This window comes from Chiroxiphia lanceolata, chromosome 8 (assembly GCF_009829145.1).
Source record: "Chiroxiphia lanceolata isolate bChiLan1 chromosome 8, bChiLan1.pri, whole genome shotgun sequence".
Taxonomy (NCBI): domain Eukaryota; kingdom Metazoa; phylum Chordata; class Aves; order Passeriformes; family Pipridae; genus Chiroxiphia; species Chiroxiphia lanceolata.
The window spans coordinates 21,629,701-21,655,689 of NC_045644.1; the positions used below are offsets into that span (position 1 = coordinate 21,629,701).

At 45.5% G+C, this 25,989-nt stretch overlaps 2 protein-coding genes across 8 annotated transcripts in view; one reads left to right on the forward strand and one right to left on the reverse strand.

Annotated features, from left to right (window-relative positions):
• Positions 1-11,599, forward strand: part of ZSWIM8 (zinc finger SWIM-type containing 8) — a 58,507-nt gene extending 46,908 nt beyond the window's left edge. The window contains exons 17-26 of one of the 2 annotated variants that reach the window (XM_032695701.1): positions 249-401; positions 1,464-1,686; positions 1,879-2,168; positions 2,911-3,134; positions 3,416-3,898; positions 4,481-4,649; positions 6,929-7,102; positions 8,537-8,656; positions 9,614-9,792; positions 10,587-11,599. In XM_032695701.1, coding sequence (XP_032551592.1) covers positions 249-401; positions 1,464-1,686; positions 1,879-2,168; positions 2,911-3,134; positions 3,416-3,898; positions 4,481-4,649; positions 6,929-7,102; positions 8,537-8,656; positions 9,614-9,792; positions 10,587-10,790 — 2,219 coding nt within the window. In that variant the 3' untranslated portion in view covers positions 10,791-11,599. The remainder of the gene's footprint in view (positions 1-248; positions 402-1,463; positions 1,687-1,878; positions 2,169-2,910; positions 3,135-3,415; positions 3,899-4,480; positions 4,650-6,928; positions 7,103-8,536; positions 8,657-9,613; positions 9,793-10,586) is intronic. The other variant, XM_032695702.1, reaches the window with a different exon arrangement.
• A 6,296-nt stretch (positions 11,600-17,895) lies between these two features.
• The window catches only part of NDST2 (N-deacetylase and N-sulfotransferase 2), a 133,613-nt gene continuing 125,519 nt past the window's right edge, over positions 17,896-25,989 (reverse strand). For all 6 annotated transcript variants that reach the window (XM_032695707.1, XM_032695709.1, XM_032695711.1 and 3 more), the window contains exons 10-15: positions 24,732-24,855; positions 23,185-23,359; positions 22,804-22,974; positions 21,459-21,568; positions 19,974-20,076; positions 17,896-19,821 (exon numbers count right to left, since the gene is read on the reverse strand). In XM_032695707.1, the coding sequence (XP_032551598.1) occupies positions 19,696-19,821; positions 19,974-20,076; positions 21,459-21,568; positions 22,804-22,974; positions 23,185-23,359; positions 24,732-24,855 (809 nt within the window). In that variant the 3' untranslated portion in view covers positions 17,896-19,695. The remainder of the gene's footprint in view (positions 19,822-19,973; positions 20,077-21,458; positions 21,569-22,803; positions 22,975-23,184; positions 23,360-24,731; positions 24,856-25,989) is intronic.

A 25,989-nucleotide genomic window follows, 5' to 3' on the forward strand; every position in this document is an offset into this window, starting at 1 on the left:
CTGCAATAATAATAAAATTTTCCATAGTTGCAGCATATTTTCCAAATCTTGAGTTAAATGCTCTGGCCTGGTGTCAGATGATGTGCTTAATACTGAAAGAAAACTGAAATAATCCTCCTCATAAATACCATTTATTTTATGAAAATCCTGCGTCTTTTGATATTTATGTCTTCTAAATGGCTATGACTGATTTTAGAGATACATAAACAAATTATAATATTTACCTTGTCACTGTTCTATTCATGCAGAAAGCTCTCAGAGGTCCCCCTGTGAGCCAACTGCAGAGGCCACTGTTTTGAAACAAGAAGGGAAGGTCCCCAGTCGTCTGGCCCTTGGAAACCGAGGTGGATACAATGGGAGATGCTGGGGTTCACCTGTCAGGCAAAAGAAGAAACACACAGGTAGGAATGGGCTAGCTCACACAGCATCTGGTGCTCTGCTAGGCAGTCTGCTGGGGTTTACCCCTTGTTCTTTCATTCACACAAGAAAGCCGGAGAGAGACTTTTTACAAGGGCACGTAGTGTTATGACAAAGGGTAATAGCTTCAAACTGAAAGAGGAGAGATTTAAATCAGATATTAGGAAGAAATTCTTCACTGTGAGGCTCTGGAGCAGGTTGCCTGGAGAAGTAGTGGATGCCCCATCCCAGGAGTGTTCAAGGCCAGGCTGGATGGGGCTTTGAGGGGGTCTAGTGGAAGGTGTCCCTGCCCACAGCAGGGAGATTGGAACTGGATGATGTTTGAGATCCCTTCCAAACCAAACCATTTTATGATTCTGTGATTCCACTTGTCAGCCTTTCCTGTACAACAGAAGCAGTTGACTGTCTCTGAGGTGTTTGACATGGAAAAATAAGATTTGCTCCACAGATTTCCTGCCCCCTTCTATATGGCAAGTTACTATACCTTTCTCGCACCAGTTATGTTCTGCGTGATGGATTAGATATCTGAAACTGATTGATTGCTGGACTCTGGGAGTGGAGTACTGTGCTCCTGAATCCAGAAACAAATTCAGAGAAGCTACTGCCTCTCTACACTTCTCTTGAAAAGGGTGTAAGTTAGAGGCTGAGGATGTGAAGATTGCGCAGCATATACCAGAAGGGTTTTCTTCATACTCATACAATCCGTGGAACTTGACTTTGTATGTGTATTTGCTTCTTGTTGTTACACTCTGCCACAAAGCTTGGCAGATAAAGTGAGGCGGTGTGATGATGTGAAGGGGGAAATAAAGATATATTGTTCTTAGACTCTTTTGGATTTTAATCCAAGAAGTACAAAATCACACTGATGTCTGTGGCCAAACTGATTTAATTTAATCTCTTAATTTGCTGTGAATACCTGGCAGCCATAAGTTGTGTAAAAACACAACTGATCTTAGTCGGTTCTGCGGGTGATATGGTTAGGGGTTTGCCTACCTGCGTTCCATTTACCAACCCTGGTGACATTTGTGCTGGTTCTGGTGTTGTAGGCATGGCTAGTATTGACAGCAGTGCTCCTGAAACCACCTCTGACAGTTCTCCAACGCTCAGTCGGCGTCCCCTGCGTGGGGGATGGGCAACAACATCCTGGGGCAGAGGACAGGACAGCGACAGCATCAGCAGTTCTTCAAGTGATTCGCTGGGATCCTCCTCTTCCAGTGGCAGTAGGAGAGCCAGTGGGGGAGCCCGTGCAAAGACCGTGGAAGTTGGCAGGTAATGAATAATAGCAATGCACAGAGGCAACTTCGAGGCCTGATCTCAGGGAGCTAGCATGTGTGCATCAGGAAGTATTTTATTGGGAAAATTTCCTTTGTTTCCTCTGGACCCTAAAGACAGGAACTCTGCACTCCAGCTAGAAAACTTGGGCTATTTGTTGTCTGAAAGATTCCTCTGTCTTTCTTCTAGGTATAAAGGGAGGCGTCTGGAGAGCCATGCTCCTCATGTCCCAAACCAGCCCTCAGAGGCAGCTGCTCACTTCTACTTTGAATTGGCCAAGACAGTCCTTATCAAAGCAGGTGGAAACAGCAGTACCTCCATCTTCACCCACCCTTCCTCCAGCGGTGGGCACCAGGGACCACACCGCAACCTTCACCTCTGCGCCTTTGAGATCGGGCTGTATGCACTAGGGCTGCACAACTTCGTGTCTCCCAACTGGCTCTCTCGAACTTACTCCTCCCATGTCTCTTGGATCACAGGTTACAGCAAAACTTTACTGGGAAGCTTACTTTTGGGCAGGAAGGGGGGCAGGGAGACAAACCCTGAAACAAGGGCAGGGAGACAAGTCCTGAAAATGGTGATGCTGATGTGCTGTAGCAGCCACGTAAGCAACTCGCACAGCTGGCAATAGGAGCTGAGCCCCAGTGATTTACACAGTGGTGCTTGCTTTGACCTGGAAGGTTCTTGTGACCTCTTGCTTCGTGTTTGTACTGCAAACCGCCCACTTCTCACACAGGGACTGGTCTTCATCTTCAGGGTTATGCTGAAGAGACAGAACATGCTCTTTGGCTGTGTTCAGTGTTTCACTTTCCTCCTCCTTCTGTTTGCACCCAAGTGTACTACCTATCCATATGGCTTCTAGGAGCCTGAAAGACACACCCTTGAAAATTCATGTGTTCCTGACATGATGGAAATAGACCGACAGTCCAAACTGGTTTGTGGGTACTAAAATCAGCTATAGCAAGTTCCTTTCACTATTTCAAATACATCTTAAGCTTAACTTTGAAAACCGTATTCTCACTCACCACTTGTTTATTGAGGGCTCTTGTCTGTCATGTGTTTTGGGAGGAAGCGCCTAAATTTGATTTGAAGCCTAAGGGAAACAGCTGGGCTCTGTTGCTGCTCCTGAAGGAAGTGAGGAGTGCACCCGCTGTTGAGGGAAAGCTGACTGTAACTGTGCTGGGCATACAGTGGTGTGAGAGTCTTCTCTCTTCCTCTTAGGGCAGGCCATGGAGATTGGTAGTGCTGCCTTGAACATCTTGGTCGAGTGTTGGGATGGACATCTAACTCCCCCAGAAGTGGCATCATTGGCAGACAGAGCTTCACGGGCCAGAGACTCCAACATGGTGCGGGCGGCTGCTGAACTGGCGCTCAGCTGCCTGCCTCATGCCCATGCCCTGAACCCAAATGAGATCCAGAGGGCTCTGGTGCAGTGTAAGGAACAGGTGAGCATCATGTGGCAGCTGGCTAGTGCAGCTGATTTCTAGCATCAAGGATGTGCTGCTGTTACTTGTGGGGTTGGCTCCTTACTACTGCACAGCCTTAATCCCAGTTCTTTGTATTTCTTATGTTTCATGAATAACACTGGTTATTCTGCTGCATAGCAGCAGAATAGCATCCTTTTGGTCATTTTAGAGTGCCTGATACTTTTCTCCTGTTGTAATTTTTCCTTCTTGTGTTTCTGGTTTTACATTCTTAACTTCTGCTTTTGTTTCACTGCTCCCAGGACAACCTGATGCTGGAAAAGGCCTGCATGGCAGTAGAAGAGGCAGCCAAAGGAGGTGGTGTGTACCCAGAAGTCCTGTTTGAAGTAGCTCATCAGTGGTACTGGCTTTACGAACAGACTGTTGGTGGGACCCCAGCCCAGAGAGAAGGTGCCACTGGCTGCAGTGCCAGCGGAGCACGGGCCACGTCTGAAGCAGCACGTGGATTGACGGACAACCGGGTGACCTCGGAGCCGACCACTGTGACAGTGGCAGCTGCAGTAACTGCGGCAGCAACAGTCATGCCAGTGATCTCTGTGGGGTCGACCATGTACCAGCAGCACACAGTGGCAGGGCCAGCAATGGCACATACACACACACAGGGTCTCCACCCTTACACCACCCTTCAGACTCACATCCCCTGTAATCCCCAGTATATTGGACACACTATCCAGCACGTGCCACGCCCAGCTGTCTTCCCGGTCCCTGGCTCAGCATACCCGCAGGTGAGTTTTGACTATGCCCTGTTCATTTACTGTGACCTTATTGGCTGCTTCAGAGGGAGTAAGTCAGACTGGGAAGAGCATGGGGCTCAGACCTGCCATAACTTGAGATCTAGCTTCTGCTCTCACTTGCCAATTGGTGGTACTTACTTTGGCCTCCCAGCTCAGATATGCAGCCTTCTGTGGCTGCATTTAAAGTCTCAAGAGAATATAAAATATAATACGTCAGTAGTTTTTAATTTCTATTGCTCTGTAGTTTCTCAGAAGGCACTGGACAGAAAGCTTGTTTTCTTGATAGCTAGCAGGTAAATGGAGACTACAGAGGGAAAACCAAATAAAGGTTATTTTAACCTTTGCCTATTTTTGAAGATCTTGGAGTGGTTTTCTGCAAACTGATTGGATTTTTAATGGGAGGAGGAGCAAGCAGATGTAATGCTTATATGGTGCAAGGTTCTTCCTGTGCTTCCTTTCCCTTGTCAGACTGGACTTTCCATGCTCTGGGGTTTGCATGGGGACACCGTGTTTTTAGCAATTTCTAGACTTTTAGGCAAAGTAGACATGACTGTTACTTACCTTCTGTTTTAGGGTGTCCATCCAGCATTCATAGGAGCGCAGTACCCTTATTCTGTAACAACCCCATCGCTGGCAGCTACAGCAGTGTCCTTCCCCGGTGTGCCCGTCCCATCCATGACGCAGATTGCCGTGCATCCCTATCACAGTGAGACGGGACTGTCGCTGTCTTCCAATGTAGCGAGTAAGTGTTACAGCTCTGGGCTGTGTGTAGCACAGGTTTATTAACTGTCTTGGGGCTGTACCCCAGTTAAGTCCTGTTCCTCACTGATTCCAGGTGGAACGAGGGCTATTGCTCTGAAGAGTTCTGACCAAATCCACCCTGTTCTAAAGATGTGCATGCTCAGGGGTACTGGGATTCATAAGGGGACCTGATTCAGCTAGCAGAGATTTCTCTCTGTTTAGCTAAATTTCCAGTATAAGACTGTTTTGGCCTTTAGTCCAAAGCATGTTTGGAACCCTCCTGACCTTTCTGACTTCTGACTTATAAGAGCATAATTCCCCCTCTTCTTTGGACAAGGTGAGCACAGATGATCATGAGTAGGCGATTCCTTTGGGTCAGGTGGGTAGAGTGCAGGAAGCAGGGAGCAGGCAGACTTTCGTACAGAAGCACTAATAAATGTCTTTTCCTGCCTGACAGATTGGAGGCAGCCAGTACCCAAAATGTGGAACTCGTGTAGAGAGGACAGATGTTTTGGCAGAGTCGTGGCAATGGCAATGGGAATGATTGTTCTCGTGTTGCGTTAGGACTTCAGTGGTGGTGAAGATCCATCAAGTAGTGTGTAGCACTGGAATAGCAGATGTTGACTGAATTGTGGACATGCTGTCATTGCCGTGGGGTTTTCCACCAGTTGGTCATGGCTGACCCAGTCTTTATCCCCTCACTGGAGAAGCTGTAATGTTTGCCTATTTGTACAGTGTTTTGCAACTCACCAGGTGCTTGGAAGACCAGTATGTGGAAAAACACTTAAGAACTGTGTTTGCTTCCTTCATATTCCGAGTATCAGGAGAATCTTTTCAGTTATTTTATCTTGTATTTTGATGCTAAAAAACCGCCACAAAAGCAAATAGAATAGCCCTAAAGGCCTTAGGATCTAACAGCTGACCTTAGTTCTGAGCTGATTCTGTGACTCTTAATTGTGAGAAACCATTTCTATACTCCTCCAAAGAGTTATGAACCTTCGAGAAAGTGGTAATTCATCCTAGAACACTTAAAATAATAAAAGGAAAAAATAACCCCACCCTCTCCAGTTGCCATTGTTTATGGCTTGCATAAACTTCTGTTTTCAGTTCTTAGAATACTGTTTCACTGTTCCTGGGGTATGTAGTCATGTGGTGATACTTGAGCTCTGGCAATAGTTCATCTCATTCTTGTGGGTTACTCTCCTTGGCCAGGCTTCAAACACAGCTTGAATTTTGCCCCACTTTGTGGGTTGTTTGGCACTGTGTGTCTCCTTAGTTGAGGAGGTCAGATGGATCTTTCCTGGGAGGCACATTGTTCTCAGGTATTCAAACATTCACTGGTAAAGGTGGAGGAAAAAAAAAAAAAAGGAATTTGGAGCATTGCTCAAGCTGGTGTAGCACCACAACGAAGCCGTGAAGTAAGGGTAACAATGTGCACACATCTAATGGCATGTCTGCTCTGGAGTTCTCAAGCAAACCTTGCTTTTTGCTCTCTGTACCTTTCTTGAGAAGGGAAGTTAGATAAACTTGAGCCTGTTGTCAGAGTACAACTTACTGTCTCAGTGTTAACTGCTGTCAGTACAAGTTTAGGTGGTACAATGCAATGGATTTGCACTTGAAACCTGTGATTTCCCTTGATTTTGCTCATACTAGCTAAGTGTCTGAAGGTGACAGCTTCTTGAGTCTCCTTGCTGTTATTACTGTTGATACATGCTGCCAGTATATGCAGTGGCTGTTCTTTCCAAGGATGGATTGGAGGTCAGCCTCCAGTAACACTCTTCTTGCATGGTACCTGAACGGAGTGACAGCTGTCTTACAGCAAAAGTGGAAGAACCTTGCATTGTTGGACTTGATCTTTGAGTGACTTAATACTGCTCCTGCTCAGTAATTTTTCTCAGCAGTTTCTCATCAGGTGTAGACATACACGTGCTTGTTTCCTGGGACAAGAAAGCAGAACCAAGCATTTCATTTAATAATAGCAAAGACCTTTGAGTCAACACATGTGTTTACATGTAAAACACAGATGTTGTGCATGTTTGTGAGATACTGCAGAAGAGGTGTAACTGACCCCTTCAGGCCCAGCTTGCAATCAAAAGAGAGTTATTCCTGGCCCATGGTATTTCAGTTTTAAGTCTGTGGGTTTTGGTTGCTGTATTGTTCTGTTTAGGGGAACAGAACACTACATTGGCAGGGGGTGGTCATGTGAAGGAGATGATGTCCCAAGTAAACTTTCTTTTAGGCTGGTGGTGGGTCCTAATGCTGCTGTTTTGCTCTCTTCAGTAGGCAGTGTCCATGCAGGATCAACGTTCCCAGCGATTCAGGGGGCTTCCTTGACAACTCTGTCCTCACAGCCCAACTCCCTTGTTACAGGGGGTTTTCCTGCCGAGGATGAGCAGCACAGTCAGCCTGTGAGCCCCCAGGGTCTGCACTACCTCCACTCCGCATACCGAGTTGGTAAGGATGACCAAGTGGGTTTCTACAGCCTCCTTGAGAGGGGTTCAGGGCAGGGCTGCAGGTTTTCACTGTCATTTGGCAATTTGCTACTGTTGGGAGTGATGGCATCTTAGGGTCATGGGAAAAGCAAGTTGATGTTCATATGTGGAGGCTAAAAATTAAGGTAAAGCATTAGAAGATTAAACAATTGCTTTTCAGGACCATCAGAGCAGAAGAGAAAACTGAGTGGGTTAGAGCTGGGAAGAGTCTTGCCTTTCAGCAGATGTACATAAAGGAGTCTGGATAGGGCTCTGAGGATGTGACTGTGCAAGTTGTGACTATATGAAAAAATGGTATTTGGCTCCTGCTGCTCATGGATGGTGAAGGTACACCTCTAGTTTAATACCAGCTGAGTTTTCAGAGGCACAGAGGGGTGTGCCCTGTGCCTTTCCAGTTAGATTGTTGAAGAGAGATGCAGAGGGAACTTACATTTTGTGAAGTGTGGGTGTGTAATTAGCATTCCTTTCCCAGTCATACTGGTTATGAGGAGGTAGTCTATGCCTGAACTGCCATTTTTACAAGGATATCAGTCTTAGGGTTTGTGAGTGAGCTTAGATTTCAGTAAGCTACTGTTGTAGTAGGTAGTAAGCTACTTGTACGTAGTCATGGTCCAACCCAATGGATACTTGGGGAAGGAGAAGAGAACCTCTAAGATGAGCAAAGCCAGCAAAGAAAGAAAAACAACAAGAAAAGGGAAGGAAAGCTGTCCGAAGATTGCCTGAGTTTTTTTGTTGAAAGCTAGAGCACAAAGTACTTGTTAGCTAGAAAGGGGTGCAGTTGTCATTGAAAAGATCACAGTGGTAAGTGGTAAGCCATGAAGGGCATTTAATAGCCTGAATAACAGAGAGGCACAGGCGCAGAAGAAGGTCTGGAAGATCAAGACACGGCACGTGTTGGTATTTGAGAACTGTTTAAATGGAAGGATTTACCTGAAGAACCGTAATGGCGTAGGTGAAATGTTTGCAGATTGGCAATACTGCAGCTCAGTGTTGGCCTGTTGTCTTTGCAGCAGAGCAGGTTGGTTTGGGTAGCTTCTCTGTTGCAAAATTTAGATCAAAAGCACTGCTTTCAGGACACCTCTTGTGGTGCAGCTTTTGGGGCTGTCTGCTTGACACTGTGGTAGGTGCTTGTGGAGTGTCTCATTGCAGCTCTAGTTGGGGGTGATGGCTGTGCAGGTTTCCCAGCCTGAAGCAGCAGATCCAGATGTTCTTGCGGATAGTTTCTGTGCTGGCAGGCTCCAAGAGGAGCCTTTTGTTTCTGTCTGGACTCTTTGCAGCGATGGAATTTTCTGTTGCTGAAGGGCAGGCCTTCAGGTTGTGTTGCAGTGAGTCAAATGCTGGAGTAAGTCTTACTGGGCAGAAGTGCTGCTTGACTGTGGCTGCCCCTTTCTCACAGGGATGCTGGCTCTGGAGATGCTTGGCCGAAGAGCTCACAACGACCATCCCAACAACTTCTCCCGCAGCCCACCCTACACAGAGGATGTAAAATGGCTCCTTGGGTTAGCTGCAAAGTTAGGTAAGGCTCGGAGCAGTACTTCAACAGAAATTCACTTGCTGGGATTTGGACCACAGTGGGAAAAAGCTCTCAAAGGAGTGAAACTTCAGAGATTGGGTGAGCCTGATGTCGATCCCATTCCTGAGAGTGTTTCAGAAGATCCCTGCTGTTCTTTCATCCAGCCATTTGTCCAGTTTCTGGGTTCTGTGGGCATGCTGTTGAATTTTGAGGCGCTGGATGAAGTACATGAGATTGGATAGGGTTCAGAGCGTGTCTCTCTTCCATTCTTTAACAGTAATTCTTTCTTTTCTCTTTCCCCTATATTGTAGGTATTCCTTTTTCTTAGGTACATTTATATCTTCTGTAAAGAACCTTTTATAGCAATAGGTGCTCAAACTACCCATTGTGTAGGGGGTTTTTTCTTTTTTTTTTTTTTTTTTTTTGATTTTACTACAATTTTGCTCTTGGATCTTTTTTGTCAGCTCATGTTTTTAGTTCTTCAGTTCTAAGCAGTAAGAACTGAAAAAACCAACCACCCTTACAAACAGCCTGTCTGGTGGCACAGCTTCTGCTGCTCCTGCTGGCAAAGCTCCACTGTAGGAAGTGGTGTCTACAGCCTCCTTAAGGCCTGAGTGCTGGGGCATCCAGGTGCTTCCTGGATGGGCAGGCAGAAAACAATGGGGAAGGTGCAGTGTCTCTCTAGTTACCTTGCCACATCAGTTTTCTTTCATATCCTCCTTAAGGACAGGTGAACTTTGAAATACCAGTGACTGAGTTGGTACCTGGTTTCTTCTCAGACGTGATGGATAAATCAGAATGTTCTCTTGTCCCTGTGAGTGTGCTAGCCTGTCTCCCCCAAACCTGCTGGAGGATGCATTACACTGAGAAGGTGCTCCAGATCCAGATTCTTGCTGGAAAGTGATTTCTTGTGTGTCTCTCATTCCAACACTGTTGTTCTGACTTCTCCTTCCTGTGCAGGTGTAAACTACGTGCATCAGTTTTGCGTTGGTGCAGCCAAGGGGGTGCTGAGCCCTTTTGTGCTCCAGGAGATCATCATGGAAGCTCTACAGAGGCTCAACCCTGCCCATGTGCACAACCACCTGCGCACCCCAGCCTTCCACCAACTGGTGCAGAGGTGCCAACAGGCCTACTTGCAGGTAAACTGTGGCCTGTCTTCCTGCCTGTCAAAGCTGCCAGGCCATTACCTACCTTGCAGGTTCTGCCTATGTGTGCATGTGCAGAGGAGAAGGGGCCTTGGGTACTGGTAGCTGAACTGGTCCATTGCCTGATGCATCCCTCTCCCTCAGCAGGGAGTAGAATAGGTATCACTTGCCTGTATGGAGGCTGCATACAGAGGAACTCATTGTACTGCTTCTTCCAAGGCCTCTTGCCTCCTGTGCTCTCCATGAGGGCTGGGGTGGTTCTGTGTCTTCCTCACTCCAAATGCTAGCCCTGCTTTTAAACTTTCTGAGCTTTCTTTGCTATGTTTTCAAGCCCCCTTGTCCACTCAGTGTAAGCCTTACTCCATAAACCCACTTACTCCGTACGCCTTAGCAAAGCAGATGTCTCGTGAGCAGGCTGGGTCCCCGTGTGTAACCCGCAGAATGAGAAGCGTGAGGGTTAGATGCTGGTGGTGTGGAGCATTACCTGACCCTTTAGCAGTGTACTACGGCCCAGTTCAGTGCTCATGAAGGGGAGAGCACCTGCTGATGCCTTGTGCTGCATTTTGGTGCTCTGAGGGAGCCCTGGCCTTGGCTGCATTGGGGGGCATAGGATACAGCACTGCTGGCTTTTGAGATAGTTCTCCTCTGCCAGAGCCACTGGGTCTTGGGACTCCTGGTGAGTAACAGGATCATGTGACATATTGCCCTGGGCGCTTGAGTCCTCTGAGTGTCACCAGCATGAGAGTGGTGAGCAAACACCTTAAGGCTCTTTCCCTGTTCCCATCCAGTACATCCACCATCGGGCGATCCATCTCACTCCAGCTGACTACGATGACTTTGTGAATGCCATCCGCAGCGCCAGAAGCGCCTTCTGCCTGACTCCTATGGGCATGATGCAGTTTAATGATATTATCCAGAACCTAAAGCGCAGCAAGCAGACGAAGGACCTGTGGCAAAGAGTCTCTCTGGAAATGACCACCTTCTCACCGTGACATCAGGCGGAGCTCCACGGACACACAACCCTTTGCCCAACATAGTTGTAGTTCCATTTACACCATCCTTCCTTCTGGTGTCTTTTTTATTTTAGTTTTAACTTGTTGGAAACCACTGATCTGATGTATTTATACCATGACATTCCTCTCCAGCACTGTTGCGTGTTGGCGCTCTGCTTTGCTCGCTCTTCCTCCTCCTTTTCAGTGGGCTGCAGGCTTCAGAAGCATCAGGAAATGAGAAGGAAGTTGAGCTGGCTGCCCTGTGGTGTAGTCACTGCTTTTTTCCCTGAGCCCCAGGAGGCTGTCCTGCGAGCAGTTTGCAGTGTGATTGCGCACATGTTAGAGGGGTTGGGGATTCTGTCTTAAATATTTATTTTGGCATTTATAAATATGTAAACTTTTTTTTTTGTATGGGCTTCTCTTACTCCACACACCATCTCCTTTTGGGAGTGGCTGGGACTGCTGTGCACAGTGAGTGCTTCCTCCATCCCTTGAGAGAAGCTGAGGCTGGAGTAGCAGGGCCAGGGCCACCTCGGCGGCTTTCTGCAGCAGCAGCTGAGGGCAGAGGCTGGAGCTTGGGCAGTCAGTCCATGACTGCGCTGAGCTGCCTGGAGGCTGCCAGAAGTGCTTGGGCTCTTTCTCAGGAGTGTCCCTCACTGGGCACTGCTGGCTCATAGAATGTTTTGATCCTGGTTGTTACAAGTTGTACAATCCTGTTTCTTTTGGCTGGGGTATTACTCTCCTGTAATCAGTTTCTTATCCCTCGTCTCTTCTCGTTTCCTGATTAAACACTCGTTTTCTTAGACTGACTCTCTCCTCTCTCTGCTATGATGTTGACAGTCTGATGGAGCTGGCCAGCTGTGTGCCAATGGGAGCTCTTGTGTGCCCTGGTAGATAGCTGCCTTGCCTTGGGGAACAGCAATCCAGCACAAAGCAGGAGGCCAGAGCTTTTACACAAGCTCTGAGCCGAAGGTTTCTTGCCTGGTAGTTTTCTGAGAACAACGTGCCTCTGCAGAGACTGAGGTATGTGTGGACTGGGTTGTTGATGACTGTCAAGAGAGTTGGTAGTAAGCCTGGGATGTTCTGCCTACAGTTCTGTCAGTCACTATGTTCCTTTTCTATTCTTGACACCATTAATGTGTGATAATGCAGAGCTGTGTATTTCCAAAGTATCAAGCAAAACAGCAGCTGCCCCTCCTTGATGTAATTGTTAAAGAAGGTGAGTGGTTTGCTCCCATGTGTTTAGAGAGACACTTGGTGGACTATGAAAGATATCCAATAGGGACAGCATTGCAGAAAATTAAATTTAGAAAGCTGAAGCATACAAGCACATAAATTTCAGGGCTTTTACAACTGAAAGGCAGATAATCATGGATTTTAAGAAGCCAGTTTCTCAGCAGTAATATATTTTGCTTCTTACTTGGGTTTAGTCAATGACAATTGGAAGGGTTTCGTTTCTGCAAGTTAGAATTATGTGCCTGTTTGTATTTAATATTTTCAATGATACTCTTAAAAAATAAACAAGATAACCCCTAAGCACAGGGCAAAACAGATGAACCAGGCTCCTTTGGTTTGACTTTGTGTACTGCACAGGCCAGAGAGTATTACTGAGGTTCCTCTACTTATGATTGTGCAACAGTAACTATTTATAAAGATCTCCTTACAGCCTCTTGTATTCCTCCATAAAGTGTCTAGCTACATGCTAATTATAGATGCAGATGTTTGTAATAATGTGTAAAGTTTTGTGGGTTTTAAAGTAAAGTCCATGTTGATTATGAGCTTCCTGTGATTGGGCAAAACTTCTGGATTTGACTGGAGAGCACAGCCTTATGTCTGGAAGGTTTGGGTTCCTAGAACACTTTCTGGGCTCTCTGGTTTTTGCATGTTCAGAACTGCAAAAGGAGCTCGAAAAAAATGAGTTGTCTAATGAAGTCTAATCTTTTCCTTTCTACTGCTATAGGAGAAAATCTGTGGAAGAGAAGGGAGCATCTTTTAGAAGGCAAGACGCAGAAGGGAAATGGGCAAAAGAGCTGAACGTTAAGTATCAGGAGCAGAAGTGATTGCAGTAAGGATTTGGACTGAATAGGGAAATGAAATCAGGGCCTTATCTGTGAAATCTATTAGAAGACTACATTTAGACCCTGAGCAGGCAAGTTTTCAGACTACTGTAATTATAAAACACCAGGAGAATGAGAGCACTATCACCAGTATCTTTGTTTTGGGAAAATACAGTGGGGCTGTTTACTCTGAAGTTAGAATGGACTTTGTCTGGAAGTGTACTTGCTTTCATTTTGTGTAGTCTCATAAAGACCAAAAGAAATCACAATGCTCATTATCTCTCATTGTGCTCAAAACTTTATCTCTTTGGTTATTTTACCCACTCTAGTCCTCATACAGATTGCACTGCTTCTATATGAGGGACCCTATCAGACTTGTCTTCCAGCAGCTGCAGAGCCCAATCAGAGGAAGAGCCAGGGAATCTCACCTCAAGTTGACATTAGCTGAACAAGCAGCTCGGTGGTATGAGTCATGGGTTGGTCATTTCAGAAGTTTCCAATTTTGTCTCTGAAAAAATTCATCAGAGTGAGCAGACAGAGATGGGAACTGTGTGGAGGTGCTGCTCTCTCATTTAGGTCTTCCAGAAGACACTTTCAGTTCTGGATCTCTGCATCTGTTAATTTTTTATTCCTGAGCCATGTCCCACAGCAATATTTCTGAGCAAGGACAGGAGAAAGGAGATGATGATGCTTTTCCTTGCCATGTGGCTGGGGGGTTGTTATTTTTCCTTTGTAAGAAATGGGATGAGCCCTGGTGGCCTGTTTAAACAAAAATTATTACCCACTGCAGTTTTTTTAGTTTGGTCACTGTTCCAGGAGTGGGAAAAAACACAGGCCTAGAAATTCTGAAAAGATGTTTCAGTAGAAGCCTTGTAAAAGAGGTTTCAGGCAACTCAAATTTCCTTTGCCTTTCAGTTAACCCATGTTTTTTCACTTTGATCTCTAGGATGTAAGTGATCTCTACCTAGGACCTTACCTTGCTAGCAACACATGAAGTGGCTGCAGTCAAGGCCAGCTGCCACAGCAGCTGGATGCTTCCAGTGTAGAAATGATTTTACATGACTGAGAAGCTTCTTCTGTGTTGGCTACCACCTCTTCCCAGGCTGGGCAGCAAATGCTGAATTTAGTGAGTACTAATAGCTACAGGTATTTGTCTGCATAGGGCCTGGTCCCCACCTGCATGAAGAGAGATGATATTCTGTGATGGGAGACCTTGCAATGGGTTATTGTCACATTTGGTGAAGTCCAATTCACTGTCTATTCCTGAAGGTAAGATAAATGAGGTCTTTAGACCTTACTTCTTCCTGTGTCCTCTGTTCACAATGACTTACTTTCATTTGCCATATTTGTTTCCTCTTGTGCCCACAGGAAATACACTTTCCCTGTTAGCTTTTACTGTCTCTGGAAATAACAGCTCACTTCAGTGGGGAGTTGGAGGAGTCAAATTGGTACAGGTGCAGATGGAGAAGTGACTGATGTCTTTACTGCAAGATACCGTGGGCTGGTTTTCACTGTCCCGCTAGTGTTGAAGATTGAACTGCTTTTTAGCCCTAATTAGGCAGTGTGCTAAGGGCAGCCTTGCACTGTGAGTTAACCCTGTGTCTGCACTGGAAGTTTTGTAGGTACTTCAGCTAAACAATCTGCCATGGTGCACAGGTGTGTGCTTTGTGCTCTGTCAAGAATCAACAGAGGCAGATGAAAGTAAATGGTGTTCCAGTGTTAGGATACTTAGAAGGGGTTCCTTAGAAATGGAGAGTCCCTCTGTGTCTCATTTTATGTATATACAGTAGGGACCATACCTCTAAAAACGTAAGGGAGATGGTGTCAGAAGATAAAGGTGAGATACTGTAAGTGAAAGGACCTTTTTTCCCTGTCCCCTTCCCTAAGGACATTAGTGGGTGGCCATGTAGTGTCATTCCCCTTGTCTTCATGCATTCTTATCCTGTATCTGGGACAGCAGCATTTCTAGAACTGAACTGTTGATCTCTGCATGGTTTCTGAGTCTTTAGGGCTGTCTCGGCATAATAAATCTTGGCATTAGTGTAGTTGGCAGAAGATATGCCAAGACTGGACTTCATTGTAAGGAATAGTGTGGGTTTTGCTCTTATAGAATGGATAAAATAAAGGTTTTAGTCATTGCAAGCCTCATTCCTTGGAACACATGCTGTAGAGGCTCTTTTTTCTGTGTAGGTCAGCTATGCCAAGCTCTCAGAAAGCCGGTTCCCCTCCTCCTTCTCCAGACATATTCACCTATAACCATCTTTCTTATCTATGAAAGGCTTTTTTGGAGGCACTTTCTAGAAATAGGGATTAGCAGAACAGTATTTGCCTTTGGACTTCCATGTCTTTACAGCCCATAAACAAGGTGAGTTGGAGTTGTCCTGTGATGAAGCAACACGCCTACCAACACATATGGCTGGAATCAGCTGAAAAGCCTGCTTCTGACTAGTTTTGTTTATGGTCCTTACTATTTATTGGATATGTATTTTTCTTTTTGGAGAAGCCATTTAGAAACAGTCTTCTGCAGAGCTGTTGAAACTAAACTTTTTAAATTTTTTGCACGGGTTTGTTTTTTATCAAGCCTGTTACTGTTGTATTTTGGAGCAGAATACAGGCTTTTACTCTCCCAGCTTATTTAGCGCCCTCTTAGCTAGTGTTAGACAGGGCTGGAGTGCACAGAACAGCCTTGAAACCCCAGTCAGTGGAAAAGGAGTAACCACTGAAGTATCCATGAAGGTTTTCACTGCCTCCTGGTAGAAGTCAACAGCTGTAACAACGGGACATAAATTTGAAATAATTTTCTATAAGAGGTGGGAAAGTTGTATTTGTCTTACCTAGACATTAAGAGAGGGGCAGGATGTAATGGGGAAGATTATGTTCCAAAACAGAAAAGTGTGCTCACAGTCTGCTACTAATGGGGTTTTTTGAACTACGATGCGGAAAGTAAAAGGGTAGGTTGGGCCATGGGACTTCTTAGCATTTGATGACCATGACTGTTGTACAATTATGCTTTTAAGCCCTACTGCTAGACTGAATGACTCTCAACTACAGTTTATTTAGAATATTTTGTGTTTTCTCTTTCTGTGCCTGAATTTAGCTGCCTTTGGCATGATTATATTGAAGGTGGGATCTTTTGATTGGTGGCTGTGGGGTTTGTTTTTTTTTTGGTTGGCATGTTCAGACCTGTTGGTTTGTCATTGCTTTTCTGGCCATGTTACTATTGACTGCTGGAGCAAAATGATCAGCAAGAAATCAAAGGATGCTCTTTCCAGCTGAGTGTAAGGGCTGAAAAACAACAGGATGAGTTTAATGGAGTGGCTTGTTAGATTCATATCACTAGACTTTTGTGTGTCATTCTGACTTTGAGGAGCTGCAGGCTTCTGCCAGGAATATATGCCTCTGCAGTGCTGTCATCAAGTGAAAATTGCAGTTTTCAGCGCTCAAGATTTTTGTGTAGAATGGATACGTGCTGCCACCTACAGAGAAATTCTCCAGTTCCCTTAGAAAGTCTTCACTCCAGAGTTGAGACTTGTACCAGTATTTCCTGTACCTAATAGAAAGAGGTAGTAGCCTACTTTTAAGTGTACCTTGCCAATTGAATTCCAGATGTAATATGTGAGTACAAATTCCAAAGAGCTATTGCCTATTATTGTTTTGCCAGTTCTTACCTTTCTTGCACCTGTCTTAGAATCATATGCCTTTCTGATCCCTGGGTCAAATTACTCCTTTTTAGTCTGATGCATAGGAAACTGACCCGTTTAAAGAAATATTTTTTTAATACATTTAAAAAAAACCAACCTCCTTTAGGTACTGTTTTGTGCTTATCATTTTCCTTGTCTTAGAAGAGAACTGCTTACCATAAAGTTCTGTTATTAAACATTGAGGCAAAAAGATGAGGTTTATTTCCACTATGGAAGTGTAAGGATCTGTAATGTTTAACTGTCTAATGGGTCAGTACCTATTAATCAATGTCTCTCACTGAAAAAAAAAAAAATGGGTTTTTTTGGCTTTTTTTGGTATCAGAGATCTGCTGATATTATACAAGCTTCTCTTAGGAGGCAGTGTTTGTTTCCACAGCTTTGAAGGGATGTCTGGAAAGATGGTAGCTTCTGCACCAATGTACTGTCAGGGAGAGGTAACAGATTTGAAAAGGGTTCGTCATCAGGTAAGGACAATCCTATAGTTGGAGCTGACCACAGCAGGTGATTTGTTTGTCATTAACATAAGCAGTAAGAAGTAGCATAGCATAGAAATTAAGCAACTAGGGGGAAGTGAGCAGCCCTTTGCTGCCTGGAGTGCTGGACTAGCAACAGTATGCTAACACTGACATTTAGAGAGCCTCTCCCAACATTTATTCCTCATACCTTGTTTGTTTTTAGTGTTTAATTCTGTCTCCCCATAGATGTACCACAGTCTGAGGTAAAGGATGAAGTAATTGTGTAAGTGACAACCTACAACGGATTAAAAGCAGGAAAATGTTAAAGGGAGCAGCAGTAGCATTGGACCTGGGATCCTTCACCTTCTGTGGCAGCATGTAAAAACAGCTGCCTTGCTGCATCTGTGGTTACTGGTGAAGTGCACGGAGAAGTGAGAGCTGTAAGACTGTTTTATAATGCTGTCATGACTGTGCCTATTTAAACAGTGTTTTGGTTCCAGTTCCTGTGAGGTTGTTTGTTTATTAGTGTAGAGCTGTTCATGGGCTGCTGGCCCAAGGCACACCTGAACAGGAGGGACAGAGCCAAGCTCTGCTATGGCAGGAATAGCAGCTGAAAACCACTGCAGTAGTCAGGAGTGGCCTAAAAGTCACCACTGCTGCAAAACACTAAGAATGAGTCCCTGACTGCAGGCTGTGTGCTGTGCCAGCATCTGCAAGCCCACCAGTGCACTTGCAGAGAGAGCAGCCTTAGGACACTTTCTGTGTTGTTTTAAAAGGAAGTTAAACACCTTTGTTGCCCTCCCAAATATCAGCTCTAGGGCCTGGATTAGGTTTTTCACTTTTTCTTACCCTTCTACAAGCTTAGGGTCCATGACATCACTCCAAATCATCACAGAGAAGAAAAATAAGTAGTACATTTATTGAATCTCCACTTACTACTATTTCTAGCCTTTATTCAGACACGTGCTCAGCTTCGAGAGCCAAGAATTTCTTCATTATCATTCAATGTGAATGATGCTATACATGAATCCAGTGCAGGAAGTTGGGCTTTTCTCTCTTAACAGGACTGAGAGAGCGGTTTCTAGTCTTTCCATCCTTTTTTTTGGCTGCACAAAATAACCCTTTCCAAGGGCACATGAAATAAAATACTATATTGCATACTATATACATTTACATACAATGGTAAATGCACCATTCATTCAGAAATACACAATACCTAAGGCTCAACAGAAAAGCTCGATTGAAGCACCTTCTCTCTGGATAGGAGAAAAGTAGCTCATCACACTGGAAGTTTCCATAACCTGTGTTCATGTGGATCCTGCCCCTCTGTTCTCTAGAGCTGCAGCAATCTCCAAGGACCGCCTGTGCTGAGGAAGGAGGGACGATGGCCCACACCACTGCAGAAGCCCATGGCTCAGTGACAGAAAACATGTACAACCATGATGGAGGATTCCCTCTGAGAATAATTATCCAGCAACTGCAGGAGGCAGCAAAGCACCTTAGTGTACTTACTTGACCACATGCAGAAGTAGTAAACTGAACAGCGCCTTTTGGACATAGGAAACCACTTCTGGTCCAAAGCCTTCCCTTTATATCTGAACAATACCTACTTTTAACTGGTTTTTTTGCTTTTCTCCTTGGATTGTTGGACTGCAAGAAGATTAAAAAAAAGTGCTAGCTATTGGAATATGTGGTTGGGGCCCTAGAGTTGTTGGAAAGGGAAAAATGTTGCCTTTTTTTTAGCTGACTGGACATGGGGAACTGAATTGTCTGCTTTCAGCTGTCTCATCAGCCTTATTTTACAATACCTGAGCTTTGCCTCCCCCAGCTGCTGTGCTGCACTGACACATGCCTCTAAAGTGCTCCACGGGGACATTACTGCTCCTTGGTTATCTTTTGAAATGTGTGAAGTCCCTGCAGAGAAATACTTGCCACATTGCCACACATGGCAACCTCTTCCTTAAGATAACAAAGCAATTCTGTGTCTGTCAATACCTGCAGCTTTGCCTTATCTCCCATTGCCATTGCCCAGAGGCACTGGACACTGTCACACCCAAACTGCTGCAGGTAAGGAGAGGCAATCTTCCTTGTCTATCACAGCTGTCTCCCAGAAGGTGCAGTCCCCAACATCCACAGGCAGTGGCACTGTAAGCAATGGGCATGGCCACCGTGCTCTCCAGGGGGAGGAACAAGGCATTCTTGTACCTTGCTGTACCACATAGGGATAGAATTTGGGGTTCACTGGACTAGATTCCCCTTTTATTAGGCTGCTGCTCTTTTCTCAGCAGTAGGCTCAATAGCTCACTCTGCAGTCTTTACTTCTGGGCTCAGAGGAGTAACACATTAACTCCAGCTGGTGCCGGTTTCATAGACTGAGAAAAGTAATTTAAACATACAGAAAGTGTTAACTCTGCTCTCTCCCCTGCTCGAAGTAGGGCAGGCATCCCAAATCTGTCCTGTAAATAAAAGTCAAATTGTAACACAGCATTAATACTCAAGAATGTGACTTGCACTCTATGCCCCAGGGCAGTGTCAGAGGCAGCAGCCCTTTCCAAGGGTCAGGAAAGGCTCCACATGCATATTCTCTGCTCCTGCTCATTTGTCCATTTGTTTTGGCTTGACAAGAGATGGCATCATAGCACACATTGGAGCACCACACATCCCAATGGCACTGGGGGCAGGGGAGTCCCTCTCAGCTCCAGCTGGAGTTCTGCAGTTCCTCTCGGAGCCAGGTTGGAAGGGGCTGCCCAAGTCTGTTCATCAGCTTGGATAACTCAATGTTGTGCTCCCGGTAGAAGTCCCTCAGAAACAGCCGTGACTGTGTGGAAAAAACAGACCACGTTAGCATGACAGAAAATGTTACCCTCAACACACATTCCATAGGTGATCAGGACAGATGGTAGGAAAATCCAGGTTGATTTTCTGCGATGTTTCTACATCTCTTGCTGCCAAGAGATTTGAGTTACTCACCAAGGAATCCATATCAGGGTATTTTCTTCCTTTACTCTTTCCTAGGCATTTAGTTTTTCCTCCATCTAGCAGCTGGCACCAAAATCCTTTTGCTTCATCAAATCTGAAAAGAACACTTGTCTTTAAAAGATTCAGCCACATGCCCAATTAGCTGACTCTGTAGATATGCCCTATTTTAGTGATTTATGTGTGGTATTTTTTCCTTTTTTTTTTTTTTTTTTTTTTAGCACTTGCCTGCTTTGACAAGAAATCATTACAAACATGACTCAGCTTTATGCAAAATGGTGTTACAATATTTGTTCATGGGGGGAGATAATAATCAGTGTTTTAGTGTATGTAAATTCTTTTAAATTGCCTCACTATAGTTGAGTATTCAAGAATCCCCCAACTGTTTAAAGAGTCAAGTGTTTCTCTTCTTGCTAAAACACAGGTATAAGGCAATGCTGGGAAACATGTCTGGACCTGGTCTGGTCTGTCCCCTCGGTTGCCCAAAGGTGAACTTGAGCAAGTACCCTACCAAACCTGAGGCCAGCCGTCCAACACCATTTACTTTCTGCCTGTGGCTGAAGGGTGCCACTCCTGTACCACTACTCCATTTACCACCAGCACGTGTGCTTCAGCAAGTAAAGCTCTCAGGTAACCTGGCATTTCTCTAAATCTGCTCTCCCCTGGGGAGCCATGTGCCACCTCCTTGGAAAATATGCAGGAGGAGAACTGAACTGATTCTCCTCTACTGCAAAAAGGAAAGGGCAACTGCTGTATGCCCCTGCTGCCCCCCCATCAGCCTCAGCTAGCATAGTCTGTGACGGCAGAGATGATGTGAAAACACAGGTTTCAGCTGAAAAGAACAATATTCAGCATCTCCAGTGGGCTTGCAGAGTTTCCACTGAAGACTGGTATGGCCACAGTTCAGCTTCAACAGCACTTCATCTATTCATATTAACTGTATTTGCACTGTGGGCACGATCACAGTAACGGCTGAGTAATATCCTTTAACATAGTAGCAGTGTTAGCCTCTCCTAACACTCCCTCAGATAGCCCTGGGCACCTGTCAAATCCATGTCTTCTGTAGTAACAGTCTCTACCTCAAAACTGTGCAGTGTGTCCCTAATTTCCATTTGGGTGAAGATATGAGCAGCTTGTCACACATTTTTTATCATACCTCCTCTACTTTCTGTCAGATATAGGTATAACACAAAGCATAAGGAATGCTAATAATTCCCTGAAACCACGAGAACCAAATGAAGAAACATCACAGTTACTACTGTGAGCAATTTCATGCTTCTCCATGACGGTGACAAAAGCCGCCCTTTCCCCTGTAATTTCTGGAAAGACTAAGCTGTGATTCCAGTCTTGGTACAGTGTCTCATGCTATCTGAACCTAATTTTAGGTTAGGCACACCTCTGAAACCTTTGCAGATCTTGTGGTCAGAGACAAAAAGTATTTTTTCACTCAAGAGTTTACTGGCTGAGAAAGCATCCTACCTGAGGGCCTGCGTGTAGTTGAAGAGCGGCGTAACTCCCAAGAACTTCTGGATGTTGTCCATTACAGAGGCAGGGTTGTGTCTCAGCTCCTGACCATCCACAATGAGAAGCTGAAAAGAGAGCAGCTGCCTGAGCCTCTGCCAGCTTGTGCTGACTGACACCTGTGAGCTCCCGGGATCTCTAACTGCCCTGGGAGTAAAGGCAGCCAAAGTCTGTCTGTTCTAGAACAACACAGTGGGGGGATGTAGCCCAATGGCTACCACAGATAGAGAAATTATGATCTGGGCCACAAGTACCATGAAACAGTAGATCATGACAGGCCTTGCTTAATAAAGTTGTCTTTGGCCAAACCCCCTTTAACTAAGCACTAAGACCCAGCAGTAGCATGTACAGATTGTCTCTGGACACCTCGTGTACTTTTTAGATGTCATGAGCCATTGTGCTAAGTATTCTGTAACCTGTGATTATTCTCCTGTTACAGATATCACAGGCAATAACAAACATTTGTGCTAATAAATTACCTATTCCAAAGAACAGAACAGAGAAATAGTCACATGAACAGAAGACTGGAGGAAGGCAGGAGACCCTGGCCCACAGGAAGAACAAGGATGATGTGTGTAATTCCTCACAGCAGTAACCTCCAGGAAGAGTAAGGCAAGGAGATACAAGCCCAAGAACACTTTACCACGTCTCTTTTAGTCTTGGCAGATCTGTATTGAACAGCTTAGGCTCTGCTGCTTTGGCAGTGAATAAGAGACTAAATGGGCATTATAAACCTCTGCTAGACTGAGAATAACTTCAGCAGCAGAAAGGAACTTTAAAAAAATATCCTAATTCACACTATATATGTATACATATATATAAGTCTAAAAACTTCTTGGGAATTTAGAGGCAATAATGGTCTATACTGTTTATTAAATGTCATTTTGCAAATTTATACACTAAACAGAATCCTGACATCTCTGCAGTGAGCTTTCCTTTCTGCAGACAGCTAAAGGCTTCACAGCAATGAAACCACAGCAGGTAGCTGAAGACCTGGGCCTGAAGAGGGTCCCTGAGCTGCAGGCTGCCAAGAAGAAAGGAAGTTCTAACACTGATGTTCTTGCTGAATTTCTGAGTACTGTGGAGCTCTCTAGGAGATCACACTATCCTCCTGAACTCATTTACTTTTACAAATACAATAAAGTGCAAAATTGGAGTATTCAACAGGAGAAAGGAAGTGATGGCTCTTTTCCAAAAGACAAGACAGAAGGGGAGCACATGCATATGAATCAGTTTGTTCCCCTCTCCTCTACAGTAAACCTACAAAGGGCCCCAGGAGAGCCTCTGCTACCAAACCTCCTACCTGCCCTGAGGGGTAGTATGTGAGCCAGCGCTCCAGGTGCGTGGAGTACCAGCCAGGGAGCAGGCACCGGCTCTGCAGGTTGCGCAGTTCCTGAGGGGCCTGGGATTTCGCAGAGATCACTTGGTAGAAGGTGTAATTGAGTGCCACAGGGTCATTGTGAGCACGCTGGTGCTGAAAAACACAAGCTGAATTTAGGAACAGGAACACGTGATTCCACCTTATATATCTCTGTGCAGACCCCCCTGACTCAGCACAGCCACTCAGAAATGCCTTTGTATGCCAACCTGTCCACACCCTGCAGGCAGCCTGCCTCCTCTATGGAAATCTCCCACTCCACTGCAATCTCTGGCCCCCACCCACAGAACAGTGCAGGGAAGTTACCTGATACCACGAATAGGCTCGGTCAGCAGGGTTGATCAGAACAGTAATGATTTTAGCTCGAGGCAGCAGGGCTGCACCACGTTTTGGTACCACCTCTGTGTCAAAGTAATTGGCACTCTTCTCAAACATGAAGTCTGTGCTGGCATTGGAGGGGATGGGAAAGAATTCCATGTACCTGCCGAACAGATGGGATGCTGGTAAGCAGCATGGCCAACAAAGAAATGGCACCAAACCCCACGATGCCCTCACTCCTCTTGAACTGACACAGTTTGCAACACAACTGCACCTCCCCAGTAATGCCATGAATGGGCGAACGGGTGCAGAGCTGGCAGAGATGTGACTTGAAAAAAGGTGGTGGCGCACGACATAGAAAGTTGGGAGATGATAAAAAGGTAAGGAAGTATTTTGCTGAGAGTGTGTTCCCCAAGTCCTTAGGCAGTGGAAAGAAAAAACCTGGGGGTAAGGAACCAGTTGCAAGCTCTTCCAGAAAAGGCATTTTGTCCAAGAATAAGGTCAGAATCATTTGCCTGCTCTGCCACTGACAACTTGTTTAAACCTGTCCAAATCCTATGTCTTTTTGTACCTCAGTCCATAGCTGAGATGGAGGGTGAAGAGCTTTGCCTCACAGAAGCTTGTTGAATTAGTAATGTGGAAACTGTAAGAAATTTGAGTAACTGTAGGGTAGAGCGTAGTAAGGGGGCAGGGGACTGTAAAGCACTGGAAGACTGGTCTCTGCTCAAATTTAAGCTGTACACCTAAACGCAAAGATCCTCCTCTTGCATGTGATAGTGCTTTACTCCTGTGAGTTTTGTTCAAGTACCAACCACCTTCCAGTATCTTTGCAACAGTCCTCTAAATGATCAGAGAAGTCAACCCTCCCCCAGGCAAAGAAATCCCACAGCAGAATGCCTTACTGCCACACAGCTGTCCCTCAGAGCCTCTCATGAGGGACAGCAGTGCCACGGTCAACCAAAGCTAATGCTTTGAGCAAGAAACAGCTTTAAACTTTCTCTGCCTGGAAACACAGTGATATAATAGTGCCACAGTGACACTAGAACTTCCCTGTCAGGTGCAAACACTTTATCATAAAAAAGACAAGGTATGCACATGGACACTGGGAGCCAGCACAGGGAACACAGTGGCAGCTGTAAGTCTCAAGGACCCAGAACAACAGTAGGGAGGTTGTCCCCCCTGTATTAGGTGTTTTAACTCTGAAACCATGAGGAACTTTTTAATGAGAACACAGCTGTCTGTTTTGCATGTCAGAGTAAAAGTAAATTCATGACAGCAGTACATTCAACAAGGACTTGCTGAATTTTTAAAGCTAAATCATGCCTACAACTCTCCTGTTGAACAGTCAGTAAAATCAGAAACTACACAGCTGGGTTAGAAGGAAAAGAGAGAATGTGCACTGAGCAATAGCAAGGAAAACAGCTGTTTAGAGATACAGAAGCTGCCAAAGGGGCTGAGGTGAAAACACAGAGAGACTCAGGGGAACACAACATGGGTGCACCTTATCACAGAAGAACACGTGTCAGGTTTCTTACCAGTCGATTCCTTTATGATAGTTGGGGCCATTAAAAAACTGGATCTCCTCAAAGGTGGATGGACTTGGGAAGTTACTGGTGACAGCTGGATGCATGGTCAAGAAGAAGTGCACAGCTGTTGTGCCTGCAACAGGAACCAGTTAAAGGGACCTGGCTCACATATAACACTTGGCTGAATGAACAGCTTTACTTCACTGCAAAAAACAGTTCCCAGATGGGCACACTCCTATCATGCGTGGCTAACCCACCCCTTAACTCATGCAGTTACAACAGCAGTGGCACCAAGCACTCTGGGATTGAACTTGCCTGAGCAGTTCAGTCCCACATTTCAGCTCATGCAGCTCATTTAAGTCACCTCCTTAGCATGACAGCTGCCACCCACATTAGCTACCCCCATGCTGGCACAGCCACTGTCACGTGGCAGAACTCATACCTGCCAAACGGGAGGTGGCCTGGGCAGGAGATGTGCTAGAGACAGCATGAGTGCCCTTGGATGGGAACTCAGCTGGAGATGCCTTGGCCTGCCTGTGCTGTAATGTTTTCCCTTTACCCCGCCAAACCTGATGATCCTGCTCAGCACACAGCTGTGGGCCTCCAGCAGTTTTCTTACTGTGCCACTGCAAGCAGCTTGGGTCATGATAAACACACACCAACAGAGCTTCACAGTGACACAGCCAGGAGACAGCAGCTCGGCTGGGACAAGCTTCCTTCCAAGGCTGACCACCATTTGCTATGGATGCTTGGAGCCACTGTTTCACCACACTACACAGAAAGCCAAGGCTTGAAGACTTGGCTTTAGCTGAAGAGATTTTTCTCTCTTCAGCCTAGAAGGGACTCGTCAGTACAGTATATACAGCTGTGTCACTGCCAACCACAATGCCATAGCAGTTAAAAGGTGGTGACAGAGATCAGACAGTGACATGGAGCATGCAGTGGGTACACAGATCTCTCCCACTAAAAGCGCTAGGGGACATTCATTGTAACCTTTGTTAAGCGTGTGCACTTAGTCCTGCTGGCAGCTTATGTCTGTGATACACTAAGGTCACTGCTTCTCTGAGCTTACATGGAAAAGCCAAAACAAAACTCTGCAGGCAGGGGAAGCCAAGCACAATGCCAGAGTGGAAAGTACTGACAGACTTGCCAGATTTAGGTTAGAATGTATCTGAGATTGTCTGAAATGTCCTCTGCGGCCATTTGGCAGCTTGCACAAAAGGCAGCCATACAGATCTATGGCATGGACATTTCCAGCTCTCCTTTT